The following is a 13,914-nucleotide window of genomic DNA, read 5'->3' as shown; positions in this document are numbered from 1 at the left end:
GCGCCTTCCCTTTTCTCTAGGCAACCCAGCGCCCGCCCTCAAGGGGGGGGTGTGGGAGAGGCGGGCGGGAATGTTTACAAACAAGATTAGGGAGTAGAGGGATTGGGGGGGAGCCGGGGGCGGAGCCGGCGATTGGCGCAGCCGCCGACCCAATGGGGGAACGCGCCGCTCGGCGGAAGGGCGGGGGCAGGTGCGTAGCGCGTCCTCTGCCCAACAGCCGCTGGCGCTCGCGGGCGCGCGCCCAATGAGCGCTCGGCGGGGAGAGGGAGGGGGCGCGAGCGTCTGAGTAGGAGCCGCTCCTCGCGGCGCCCCCCCGCTCCCGTCTCGCCCAGCCTATCCCGGCTGGGCCGCGCTCGGCTAGGCTCGGCTCGGCTCCGCTCCGCTCCCTGCTGTTGGGCGGGGAGGGCGGCCGGAGCAGGGGGGAGGGGATCCGCAAGGACATGGGCTGTCTCTGAGGGCCGGGGGAGGGAAGCCGACGTGCGTGTGCTTCCCTGTATTTTAATAACTGTTTGTTGTTGGGCGGTGTGGGTTGTGCTTTGGTTTTTTTTTTGTTTTTTTTTTTTTCCGTTTTCCCCAAGGCGAAGGGGAGAACAGTCGCCCCCCGCCCATATCGCGCCTGCATGGCTTCTCTCCCCTGGAGCGCCCCTGGAAAATAAAATCCGCCTCAGGCCAGGTGACGTCCCCCCGCCTCCGCGCTCGCACACACGGGGAGCGGCAGAGGCGGGGGAGCGCCCGCTCGTGAACATGGAGGGGCCCTCGGGCCCGGCGGAGGAAGGGGAGCTGCCGCTCCTCACCGTCAAGCACGAGCTGAGGAACGGTGAGCGGGGCGGGCCTGGGGGGCCGGGGCGGCCGCCGGAGCTCATGGCGGGGGGGATGGCGGCGGGGAGCGCTCCTGCCTGAGGGGAGGGCGGCGGGAAGCGCGGGGGGTGGCGGCGGGGGCCCGGGCTGCCGGGACTCGGGGAAGAAGTGTTGAGGAAGGAGCTTCAAGAGAGTTTGTCGAGGCCAGTAGGGAAATCTCGGTGGGGAAGAAAGAGGATGAGCTGAAAGACATGGGCAGGAGCGTGTGTGATGGGGGCGGGGGCCCTTTTTATTTCTGAAAAAAAGTATTTCAGTCGGACTTCTGCGTATTTGGCCCTCCTGTCCCACTTCTCCAGTGGTATTTGGCGCTTTTGAAGGAGCTAAGGGTTAGCCAGCTTTTTTATTTTATTTTTATTTAAAAAAAAATATTAAATTCTATGTTTGACTTTTATGGCTATGTCAGTATTGGGGGGGATGTTTGTTACAGTCCTGAATGTTGTCGTTTATGTGACAGCTTTTCTCTGACCTCGGGGAAATGCCGGAATTGTAGGGAGGGGAATGTGCCAACATGTAACTGCAGTTATCTGTCTTTCCAGTCTACGAATCTTCTTGTAGCTCAGTAGTTGCTTGAAGACCCTCCGGAGTAGCTCGACACGTGAAATGTATATGACTTTTCAAGATACAGCAGAAATGCTCTGTCGTAGGTTGTTGTGTTGGGGAAGATCTCCATATATTTTTAATAGGGACTCTGTGCTTCTCGGAAGTTTCCAGGCAACTTGAATACTGCAGTAAATCTAGATTTACTGTTAATTTAGAAGTGCGTGTAAAACATAACGAGGATGTATATTCTCTCTATTTATGAACAATGGAGGTGCTATTAGTCCTTCATTCCTCTTCTATCATCTTTTTTCTCCATGATGAAGTAAAAGTAAGTATGTGATACTGTTCTTCATTCCAGAAGTTTGAGAACCGCCCCCCGGCTTAGTGTAACTGACACTCGCTAATGGGCCGATGGGGAACGCAGATGGTTGTGCTGGGTCTCTTCGGTCGCGTTCAGCCCTCAGTCCCCCTGTCACTCGGGTCTAGGGGCTCAGTGGAGGTGCCCCAGCGGAACCTAGCTATCACTGCAGCTTAGAAGAAAAAAAAAGGCGCTCTTCCTGATAGCTACGCAGAAACCAAAGGGACCGTAGTTTCCTTCTTTCAAGAAGAAGCAAAAGAGCTGGTCGAAACCTACTTGTCTCGTTGGGTGTTGGTAGATTTTAGTGTGTAGGAGAAAAAGGGGTAAGGGGAAAGGAAGTGAAACGCATTTGTTCTATATATTTACCTAGCTATGTCTAGATTTCTTTTATGAGACGGCACATATCCCTATGGGATAGTTATTTAAAGATAGTTTGAGGAGTAAAAACATTCCAGTAAACTAGGTAAAGAGTTGTTTAATAGAGCAAATAACCAATTTTCATTTTGATCCTGATCTTAAAGCTTATAGATTCAGGAAGTACCAATACTTGATTTTAATTTAAAAATTCTCTTGTGTCTTTTAAGCTTCTGAAATTCAGCTTAACAGGAATCAGTTGCTTCTTCCCTCCTCATTCTCTTCTCCTTATTAAGTATTTGGAAAACTCTGCTTTCTGAAAAATGCTTTCTAGCAATGGCTTGTCTATTTCTGGAGCATTAGGGTGGAGGAGGGAGCTGCTCTGTCATGTACTCCTGGGAGACTCCTACTGAAGGTGTCAATAGTGTCATCGCTATGCAAGACGTATTGAGATACTGTTTCAGAACTTGTCTCTAGACAATGCACAGAGATATGATCATTTGAGGAGAAAAATTGCAGCAAGCTTCTGTTGATACAGAAATACATAAATAATCTACAGGGTACTTAGGATGTTTTTCTTAGTTTTTGGTACTGGGGTCTGGCTGTGTGGGTGCTGAGCTGCTGGCTAGGGTCAACCCACCACAGTTTTAAAGTGTGCAGCATGATTATTTACTTCTGCTTCTTTTGGGGAACGAGGGTGAGGGGGTGTGCAAGAACTAGAATTGGAGCCAGTGGATCTTTGTTCTTAAATGAATATCCTTTTAATGTGTGATTTGTTTAGATTCTAGTGTTCCCCTCCTCTCTGTGTTCTTTCTTTGATGTTGCTAGCTCAGTGACTAATTGAATGATTTAAAATTACATATTGAAAGTAGCTGTCAGTTGGCAGATGAAAAAGAGGTCAGTCTCCACAGTGCTTTGAAAGAATGTACTATTGTGGTAGAAATAGTGGCTTCTTTGAGAAGGGAGTGTCTCATTTTTGTATTGTGGAAGTTGTTGCTTGAACCTCTTGATAACAAACTCAAAGTACAAAGAATTCTATATTCAAATCAACTAAATGCAGTTGAACCTACAGTTATACTTTGCATTTGCAATTGTTTGGGTCCTGGAATTGCTCTAAAAATATTAAATGAGTTAGAGACAGGCATTGATTATGGTCAAGTGAGTAAATGACCATACTGTAAAACTTGAATTTGAGATTAAATTAGTATCTTCAAGAATGAAACAGATGATTTTTGTCACCTTTAAGCAAGTATTCCAGCATATGAAAATGCAAAGTTAGAGCATATGCAGTGATATTTCTACACAGCTCCCAACTGATTGTTAACCCTATCATACCATGGTTTGACTTGTTTCAAACTTTGACTTTGAAATTCCAGTGTTGGCTTTGGTATCTAGGTGAACCTTAATTTTAGTTCTCTAGCCTATATTCTTAGGGCCCTGAAACTCCTCTGTGGTGTGACCAAAAAGCAATTGCTGAAAAAACATCACTTCATAGGCATGTAGATTGGGTCTGTGATAGGGAAGGAACTGTGGTGCATAACACTTGAGTGCCTCTGTGAGATGCCATGTGATTGGCTGTATTACCAATACTCTGCACTGCTCTGTGTATATATGTTTTATTTTAATGATGCAAAGGATCAGAATGTCCCCCTGCTGCTGGGGAAACTGTAAGCATGCATGTGCTTCAATGAATGTTCCTTTGGTTGGTAATTTTGCAGATTAGACACAGCAGTGATTTTTAGGACACATTTCAGTTAATAATGATTTTCTCATAGTATATTTAGCAACCCTTTTAAAATTTTTTTTCTTTTTTCTCTTCCTGTCACACAAATCATTCCTTCCTCGATAGAAACGTCACAGTTCAGCCACTTCAGAACAGTCACCATTTTTCTTTTCTCACTTTGGGAAGGAAATGAGTTTTTGGGGAAGGTGGAATCACCTTCTCTTTTCAGGAAGTAGATGAAAAAGTATGCCAAAGATCAAACAATAGGAAGTGGTGACTGTCTCTGGTTCTTACTGAACCTCTACAGTGAAAATAGTAAGAAAATGAAATTTTCTGCAGCATCTGTTTCTGGTATCTTGCAAAGGAAAAGGCTTTATTTTATTTTATTTTTTTTTTTGAAGGCTAACCTTACAGTTAGTACAGCTTCTAACCTTTTTGGAGACTTAACAAGTTACGTGTTATTTACAACGAGAAAAGAAAATGTGAAGAGGCAGCAATATTCTGTTTTGTGGTAATGCTGTGGAACTGAACAATGGCAAATGTAAAGCCTATTAGAGAAGAATTTCTGTGTGATGGGGAAGTATATGGGCAGAGAGGGAAAGACTTATGATGTAGGAAGTTAACGGTGAGATTTTTCCCCCCACCTCCTGTTGGCTTCTTTTGTAGCTCTTGTTTTGGGGAAGAGGATCAAAGGATCCTGAACCTTCAGTATATGTGACTAGGAGGTTGCCCATCTTGCAGCATGCATGTGCACTTCCTGCTTCACCCAGTGAGAGGCAGATTATCAAAACTGGGATCCTGAAGGGAATTGGGGAGACATTCCATGAATGGGCAACAGGCTATATATATGTTGTTTGTTTTGCTTTAAGATGTTATTCTTTTCCTTATGCCAAGTTCATTTTGACGAGGATACTGGATTCATTTTAATGCTATCCCAAACTTTGGGCTAAAGAACTTGCTTTAGTCTGTAATTTGTCTGACTGTAACATCATGTGCAAAAAGACATGTATAGCCCAGAAGTCAACATAGCAATGGGCTGCAGGGCTTCCAAGGCAGAATAATTTGGAACTTCCACTTGAGTTAAATAGTCTTAATTTATAGTTCAGTATGATACTATAAAAGGCTTCAGACAATAAATACATGGACTATTTGAGGGGTTTAATGTTGCAAAATCTTAGTTACCTCTTCTTGTTTGAGAACTTAAAGTACACTGTAAGGTTCATGTAACATCCTAAAGCATTGTGAAAATTCCTATGGCTAAAAAACATGATGAATCATACATTAAATAGAGTATTCAGCCTTCACTATGGAGCTACACCTGGCACCTTCACAGCATTCTATTTTTTATTTTTAAAAGGAAACGTTCTTAAGTAAGTTTAAAGACACTTTTAAAATTATGTTTTCTGTAAGATTTAGGGTTTTTTTATTTGACTCTAGGTACTAGTTCTGTGTATTGTTTAGAGATCAGGAGATATTAATAGTTGAATATTTCAAAGCTTGGATTGCTTTTACTTCTACTTTTCTTTTTTGAGCACTAAAATATATCTGCTCTTACATTGCTGTGGGAAGGATGGAGAGTGTTTTAGGATAGTAAATTTATGAATCACCCTTCATACAACTTAAATCTCTGGATTTTAATATTTACAGAAACAGTACTTTCAAATAATATTTTGTAGTCTAGTCTGTAGGAATTTATTGTTATTTATCTTCTGGTGACTTTGATTATGAAGGAGGAGAATAACTATTGAACTTCTGTTTGTTGTTTTTTTTCCCAGGCTTTGGAATCTAACAAACCTGGCTAAAATGATCTGTAAAAGGGTCTGGTACCATTGCTTATTTTGCTCTCATTGCATCAGTGGTGTTCTATAAAATGACTAATATAAACAAGGACCAGGAGTCGCAGTCTTCATTGTCAGCCTGTAGCTTCGTTCCAGTGTATTCTAAATGTGATGGTTTAAGAGCTTCTGCTGGATTCCACAAAAGAGTTAGGAGACTTACATGCCACTTTAATGCACTTCAGGGTTTTATTCAGAAGGCAATTTAGAAAACACTTGCTAGAGTTGCTTAAACATACGAGAGAGCCTGGGGTATCTGAGGGTGTGATCTGCAGCTATATTGTTGATGTAAATATTTCTGTTAATCCCCTTCATTGCTTGGCATAATTTGATATCTTACGGTAAACATTCTTTCTTTCTCTCTCTCTTCCCCCCCTCCTCTCTTTTTTAAACCATTATACAATCCTAATGATGAGGTGCAAGCTCTGCTAAGATTTCTTTGCTTCTGACTCATTCTGTAGATAGGCAGATGACCTGATTTATGAAAGCCTCATGTTACACAGTCACTTTATTTGTTTTTGTGTTTTGTTTTGGGATCTATTGTGACTGTTTCCTCTTACCCTTTTTTTTTTGTTGGCATCTGTAAATATTTTATGCTGGCTTGGACATGGACAGATGGTTATAAAAGCTTTACCTGAGAGAGGATAATTCTGAAGATAATTAAGTTTACTGGTTAATGTTTGCATAAAATAATGTGTAAATACCTTCCATCAACATTTAAATTGTCAGTTGCTCTTATTTTGTTGATAAATTAATCTACATTCTGTTACTTTTAACACTATGTTCAAAGTGTTGTACTGATTTCTGATGATAAAGACCAAACTTGATTCATATCTTGTACTTACTATTTTTTGTTTGAAAAGGTATGCACAATCTTTAGATATCTGGTATTTTGATCTTACTGTTTCAAGTCTGTTCAGCATTAGATTATCTATAGCAACTTGTTCATTAGCATCTTGCCTAATTACATTTTGGGTTCTTCTGGCTATTATGTCATGTATAGTGTTACTGCACGTTAAGCCTCTAGCTAACCATGGAGGTACTTCTAGGTTGAATCTTGGTGACCTCATAGTGATTCATCTCACAGTAATAACAAACCTCATAGCAAAATTACCTCTGTAATAGCAAAAGAGCTACTGCTGATGAATGCAAATGGATTCTAACATGGAATATTTTCCACTTCAGACTATTGTGAGTCTGGATCATTAATTTCAGATGTCCACACTTATATCTTTATTTCAGCTTCTGATGTGCAAATGATAACTTCGGTGGAATAGTCTTCTGCAGCTTCAGTCTATTTTCATAATGGTAATAATTAGTTTCCTGTCACGTTCCCCACAGCATTTCGTGCTTCTGAATTTCCACATAGTGTATTCTGCTTAGCTAGTACTTCAGAGGTCTTAGTCATCTTTGGCTCTGTAAAGTTTTGGCTTCCATGCCTTCTAGAATAAGATCAGCAGCTTTGTGAGATCTTGAATTTTTTTTTTAAGTTCAGGTGGTCTTCTCTTTAAGCATCTAATATTACAAAGAATGAACAGTTGTCACCCCAGTTACCTTAGTTGTGATCCTAGAGCTTGGAGTAATGTGAGTTGCATTTTCTTTGATGTGAGTTCAGAACTGTGTGTAAGTTTTATCTTTGCTCTAAATTTTTTTTTTTTACCTAAGAAAAATGGAGGTAGTCATTGAGATGGTATGCTTTTAAAATTCCATTTTAAGTTTATAAGATAGTTCCCTGTCCTGATGAAATGGTTCTGACGGTTACTCGTCGGTGACGGTCTGTCAGATTTCAAGGACTGTGTAATATTTTTCACTTCACAAATAGTTCTCAGCTGTTGTAACCAGTTACAATCAACGTATAATTTTATATATAGTAGAAAAACAGTATAACGTCCTAGATGCATTTTCTTTAGTGTCTTAACAAGCAATAATTGTGTGGCTACTGTTAATGTGGTGGTTTGGGTGTTTTTTGGTGTTCGGTGTTTTTTTGTGTTGTTGTTGTTTTTTTGTGTCCCCCCCCCCCCCCCCCCCCCCCCCGAATGGAATGTGCTAGTTTTGCTTAATTTCAAGGGAAAACACCCACTCTTCACTCTGAGTAAGGGATAATCTCAAGTTTGTGTTCATATAACTTTGAAAACAGCATCTGTTCTTTGTTGCTGTGACGTAAAAAACTAGATCTGTTAGGTGAGTGGAGATGGGCCATACTCTGAAGTAACAGGTGAGAATCAAGTTGATCTTGGTACCAGGCATTGGACATCTAATAGTTTGAAATGTTGCAGAATATCTTCTCTCATTTTCCTTCTTGGTTTTTCTGAGGTTCATTGTTCGGCTCAATAAAACAGCAGATAACAGAGAGAAGTCACGGCTTTCAGGCAGAGCTTGTCTTCTTCAAAGGTTTCTTGATCTAGTTCAGCAGACAAAGCTCTAGTTTTGTTTGTCTGCTTCAAAACCTGTGTGCAGCAGAGTCCAGAAACAGAGGACACAGCACACTTCAACTTGAAAACAACCACTGTTAAATATTATTTCTTAAAAGTACAATTAAAAGCAAATAGAGTCATTACACACTACCAGCTTGCACAGTTCTTGGTTCACGCTTGGCTGTATCAAAGTTCAGGTATAGTGCAGGTGACAGTCATGTCTCTTATGTCATCTGGAGATCCTCCATCAAGCAGAAATACTTTGTTCTGGTTCCCAGGGTTAGACTGTCCGGCTTCCAGGGGACTGAGAATGACAATACTGATCTCCATGCACTGGTGTCCCTGCATGTGAAGGTTTGTCTTCGCAGTGGGAATATTCCTAGATAGTTGCTTTCCTTTTGCAGAGGTAATAATTGTGAACAGTACCACTGTTTCCTCTTTGCTTTTATGGATGCCATGATGTCTTGGCCTTTCCTTTGTTTCTGTGTTCACCTGTTGTATCTTGCTGTTGCCCTCAGCTGCTTACTCTCTTCCTTACCTTGTTGGTCCAATACTGATTACTGTGGACTGCAGTAGAAAATCAGTAAATGGAAGCCTTTCCGAATTGTGCACTTGTGTGGTTAGCTGTCTCATAGAAAGCTTACTGCTTGCTTTTTTTTCTGTGATGTGCCACCATCTTTTATACTGTGTCATGTATAGCTTTGGATCATTTGTGGAGAAGCTCTTGTCCTGGGCAGTATTTTCTTTTTGTCCAAGCTTAATTCCCTTCTTGATACTCTTCAGCTGACTTGAAAAAGGGCAGTTTCCAAAACTACTTGCGCTCATTCTTAATTTAAGGGCTTTCCCAAAGCTGCAGTTTCTGAATGGCATCTTTGCATTTGCTGGAATGTTATGGTACTATTATTTGCTAGAAATGCTGCTAGGTAGATTCTACAGTGTACATACTGTTGCGCTCTTGACAGATACATTGTCTTCATGAAGGTTGTACAGACAGTGTTGGGTCTGGTTCTTAAACCAATGATGATGATGTCTGCAGGTGGGAGAAGGCTTTCACTGTTCCGTCAGCAGTGGTAGTAGTAGCAGTGGCCTTGTTGCAATCCTTTAAAGCCTCTCAAACTTGGAACAGTTGTCTTTGAGGAAAGCATGCTTTGTGAGAGGTCCTCCAGCAGAAGTCATTTGGGTTCCTGGGAATAACTGGTGAACAGAATAACTGGTCTTAGGGGATTTATGCTCCTGAAAGCAAGTTGAAAGAAATGTCAGCAACTTCTGTTTTGGAGAAATTGCACCTCATCTCAGCTAGAATGTTGAAAAGTGCTGTGCCTGGTTTCAGCAGATGAAAACAAAGAACTGCTCTAGTAGTGTCATTGGAAAGAATGTGGCACAGGCTCTTCAGCTTGCTTTTCTCAGGGTATGACTTCAGAGACAGGGTGACTGCAGCAACTGAGGCTGTTGGAGCAAGCCATTGCCAGCCGTGGCAACACTGGGAAAAGCACTTTCTGGGAATTGTTAATCTTTTTTTGTAGCTTTGAAGATTTGTGTGGGGGTGGTTGTGTGTTTGGTTTTTTTTTTTTTTTTTTTTGTCTTTTTGTCTTAAGGATAATTCTACTTCTGGCTTTATAGGGGGTAATTCTGAGAGAGTTTGTATGTCTTAAGTGTCCCATCATACCTCTGTGTTATGCAGCACCTTTTAACTATCTTGTGGGACAGCTTTTTTCCTCAGTATAATGCAAAAAGAATGAGATGAGACTTACTTTATAGCAATCATATGCTTATTTGTGATGTAGTTTTCTCCTTTTACTATAAAAATAATATTACAGGAACCTCTGAGACACTTAATTTTTTTTGTAGGAGAAGTCAGTTAAGCATCCTAAGTGGAAGTAAAAATAGGATTAAGTAGTGCAAAATTATGCCTGACATTGAAACAAGTACATAATAATTCAAACTAGGTATCACTCAGCTTTTTACTGTGTAACAATTCGTGGTACAGTTTAGATTAATGGACTGAGTTTAGGACTTGATCTCTTTTTAGGATTACAGCCAGCACTAAACAAATCTTCAGCATGTTATTGGAGATGCAGTGTTTCTCTGTTTCGCTCTGTCTTCCTATTCAGTTCCAAGAATATGGCAGGATTAAATGACTGTTTTGCTTTCTAGAAGGATGTTTAATTGAAAAGCCTTCAGCTGACAGCTCTTAAAGGATGTGAGATGGTAAAACCTTTCTGGAGTACTCCATAATGGCAGATCCAAGTCAGTGGATTTCTCCGTGAAAAATTTCTTCCCACTCTGAGTTCAGCACTTAGCTAGTATCTAGAGAGGCTCGATGTCCTGAATCTCTTCAGTGACATCCACTACTTCATTAAAACTCTGATGCTCTAGCCCTGCTCTCTTTAGGATAGTCCCTGACTTCTGCTGTCCCTGGCAGGCAAGACACTGTTTTGAAACTCTATATGTTGAGTACCATTCTCAGTACTTGTTAAAAAGAGTAATATGTAATATTAAGTTGCTCCAAGGCAGATTGCTTTGTGTGACATGGCCTACTGTAATTATATAGACACTAACTCAGTCTAGGTTTGCCTTACCTGCTATTACTCCTTTCTTGGCACATGGGTGCATCTTCCTTACTGCTGACTCCAGCAATGATTGTGATGCAGCACTAGCAACAGTATTTGTTCTGTTTGGAGTGAAAATAGTACAGCAAGCTTCAGTTCCACTCATGTGGGTGCATGTTGCCCCATTGATTTGTTAATGATTCTGATACTGTCTTGCCTAGTACACATTATTACAATGGAACTGATCACGGAAGTAGTATTTAATAATAATTTAATTGTGCTTTGTGTTTTTGTGGGATTTTTTGGACATAGTATTAGGATAGCTTGTAGATTCTCAGATTTGCAAAAATCATTGTCATATATACTTCTGTTTGTACAAAAAAAAAATAATCCTGAAAGCTCTTTTAGGCTTTATAATCTGACAGTATTTTCAAGTAGTCTCTCTGCACTTGTTCCAGGTTTGATTAATCCCTTGTAAAGATGAATAATAAGAATTAGAAAATAATATTTTAGATAGTTTCATCAGTGCCTTCCATGACACCACTAATGTTACTCCTATCCCTACTAGATGCACTTTGTGTATGTGTACATACTTACGTAGGATTGTTAGAATAAGTCACTAATTTGCTTTTTCATATATTTGGTGTTTGATTTTTTATACTTGTTCCTCCTTCGCAGAGAAATGTCTTTCTGAAGCTTTAAGTTCTCTGTTTTCTGTTTGTTTCAAGCTTTGAGTTACTGCAGTTCTGTGAATAGAGATTAACTATACATTTTGATAATTAATTCAGAAAGCACACTGTCTTGATTAAGTTTCTTAGAAATATGAAACCAAATGAGAATCTCTGAACAGAGTAAGTTTCAACATCTATCCAGGTGTTTTCCTTTTTTGGTTAAGAGATCTTTGTACTTGAAATCTATGATGCTGCTACTGAAAGCTTCTAAAGCTTCTTGCACAGCTCTCTTAAGCCACCTTTTTTTTTTTTTTAAAAAACTAGCCTTTAGGGATACAGTTTGGCTTGCAGTTGCACTGAGAGGCATTCTCTTACCAGCCATGCCAGCTTATGCAGCTTCTGTTGCTTGATGCTGCATCCTTAATTGTGCTAGTAAAACTGCTTATGCAGCTGCTCATTCAAGTGGATCAGGGAACTGAACTTGGTTAAGAATAATCAGTTACTTTTTTGCCTTACTGATTTTAACCTGGATCATCACAATGAGCAGCTTTGCTGAATGGCCTGCAATCATATTGATGCAAATAGATGGATAATATTATGGTAGAAATGAAAGGTTGAAAAAATGGGAACTGCTTAAGGCTTGCTTTTAGCAGCTTATAAAAGAAAAAAAACAACCAACAAACCAACCCACCACAGTTCCTTTTTTAAATAGGGCTCTTCACTTCCATGCTTAGAAAAATGTCTGTTAGACGAAAAAAATACTCAAAGCAGTATAGATCTGTATAAACATAGAACCTCCTCCTCCCAAACTCCCCAGCAAATGAAACAACTTTGTAGCGGTTTAGATTTTTCCAGACTTCTTGGTTATGTAGACTCAAGGTCTTTCCTACTCTATAGTAGTGGAGAGTCTTTATAGGTTTAGTAATCCTATCTTAAATGCATGAGTATTTATTGGAGTTCTGCTTATGTTATCCCAAATGTCATATAATCCAAGAACATGAAAGTATTCATGGTGCTAGGGCTAAGGGGTGACCTGATTGCTGTCTATAACTGTGCGATTATAGACAAGGTGGAACGAGAGTCTTTTCAGAGCTGCCCAGTGATAGGGTGAAAGTTGTTGTATACAAACTAGATGGGCTTCAACTATTATTCTGTGATGTTATACCTCTGGGAACATGGTTGGCAGCAAGAAAATTGCTTTCCTTTGCTTTTCAAGTTAAAAGAATACAGTATGCAACTGGAATGTATGTCCTTTTAGTGCTGCTTATTCCATTCATCTGCTAACTTGTTTTTATTGAAGCTGTAGTAATATGTCAAATTGATGTTTCAGTGTACTGTATATCTGATGTAAATTCTTCTTTTTCCTTCAGCAAATTTGACAGGCCATGCAGAGAAAGTTGGCATTGAAAACTTTGAACTTCTGAAAGTTCTTGGAACAGGAGGTAAGATACACTGTTTTTCTAATTTGAATATGGGAAGCATTACTCTGAAGTATAGTTGTGTTTTGGTAATAGGAGCATTCTTTAGGAAGGTATACCACTTTTGTATTGCATAGCATAATTTTCACTTTTTCATTGGAAATATTGTGCAAAATTGGACATCATGTCTTCTAGCTTACAGCACTTTTGAAGATGCGCTCTTTAAAAATAAAAGGAAAATAAATGGCTTGAGATTTATGACAATTTAATACATTTTGTGAAACTTCTGACCTAAGTTAAGACATGATCTTGATAATGTCATTAAATTTTCAGACTATGTTTTCATGAATTTCTGGAAAAAAGCAGTAATGTTAGTACATTATTGAATAGGATGCTCCACTTTAAATAGACATTTTAAAGTTAGCATTGGCTTTAGTAGTCTTTTTCTGTCCTATTTAATTTCAGTAATTTTTAAGATAGGAAATGTAGTTTGGATTTCAGCGCAGTGTTGGAGATTTGTAGGATGTTGTAGGATTGCTATCTGTAACCAACAAAAAAAATCTTTGTTTCCCTTTTGTTGAAGGGACACACAGGCCTGTACACAGACCAAAAGTAATGTCATTTATTCTTCTTAGTGTGTTTATGTATTTTTTTTTTTTTGCCGGTATTAACATCAGATGCAGTATTGAGTAGATTGGGATAATCATGAAGGTGGACTATTCTCAAGGTCTGTAGAAGTTATAAGTTATGATACTAAATTTTGGGTGTTATCAGCCATTAATGACTAGCAGTGAGGCTATAATTGCACGAGCTGCTATATCACTGAAAAGAGCAAAGGGTTTTGATTTTCACATTTAGCTGTCATACATATTCTTTCATAAATTCATTAAGCAGTTAAATCACCCAAGAGTGTATTTTTCTGTTTATGAAGTAATGTTTTTAAAATTTAAATTTATCAGGCTTAGCTATTCAACCCTTGCTGTTAAATTTCAGTAGTTAGTGGTAGAGGCAAAGAAGCTTTAATACTTGTAGGTATATGTTGCCTATTCATAGATAGAAGTAGCTATGCTGTTCTGAAGTGGTCAGTATTGGTCTGAGTGGGGTAGACAAAATGGAATTACATGTAATTATGCATTTATGTGAGGATGTCTTTCTCCTGCTGATGGAAACATTATCTGGATTTTTAACTCTGTG

At 39.7% G+C, this 13,914-nt stretch overlaps 1 protein-coding gene across 2 annotated transcripts in view; it reads left to right on the top strand.

Moving 5' to 3' along the window:
* Window positions 1–532: 532 nt before the first annotated feature.
* The window catches only part of RPS6KA5 (ribosomal protein S6 kinase A5), an 87,122-nt gene continuing 73,740 nt past the window's right edge, over window positions 533–13,914 (top strand). Inside the window, exons 1-2 of one of the 2 annotated variants that reach the window (XM_074908541.1) lie at window positions 533–817; window positions 12,673–12,744. In XM_074908541.1, coding sequence (XP_074764642.1) covers window positions 745–817; window positions 12,673–12,744 — 145 coding nt within the window. In that variant the 5' untranslated portion in view covers window positions 533–744. Of the gene's footprint in view, window positions 818–12,672; window positions 12,745–13,914 lie in introns of those variants that run through there. The other variant, XM_074908543.1, reaches the window with a different exon arrangement.

Source organism: Athene noctua, chromosome 6 (genome assembly GCF_965140245.1).
Source record: "Athene noctua chromosome 6, bAthNoc1.hap1.1, whole genome shotgun sequence".
Classification (NCBI taxonomy): Eukaryota; Metazoa; Chordata; class Aves; order Strigiformes; family Strigidae; genus Athene; species Athene noctua.
Note: the sequence above shows the minus strand (reverse complement) of the source record. Positions and strands in the feature narration are given on the sequence as shown.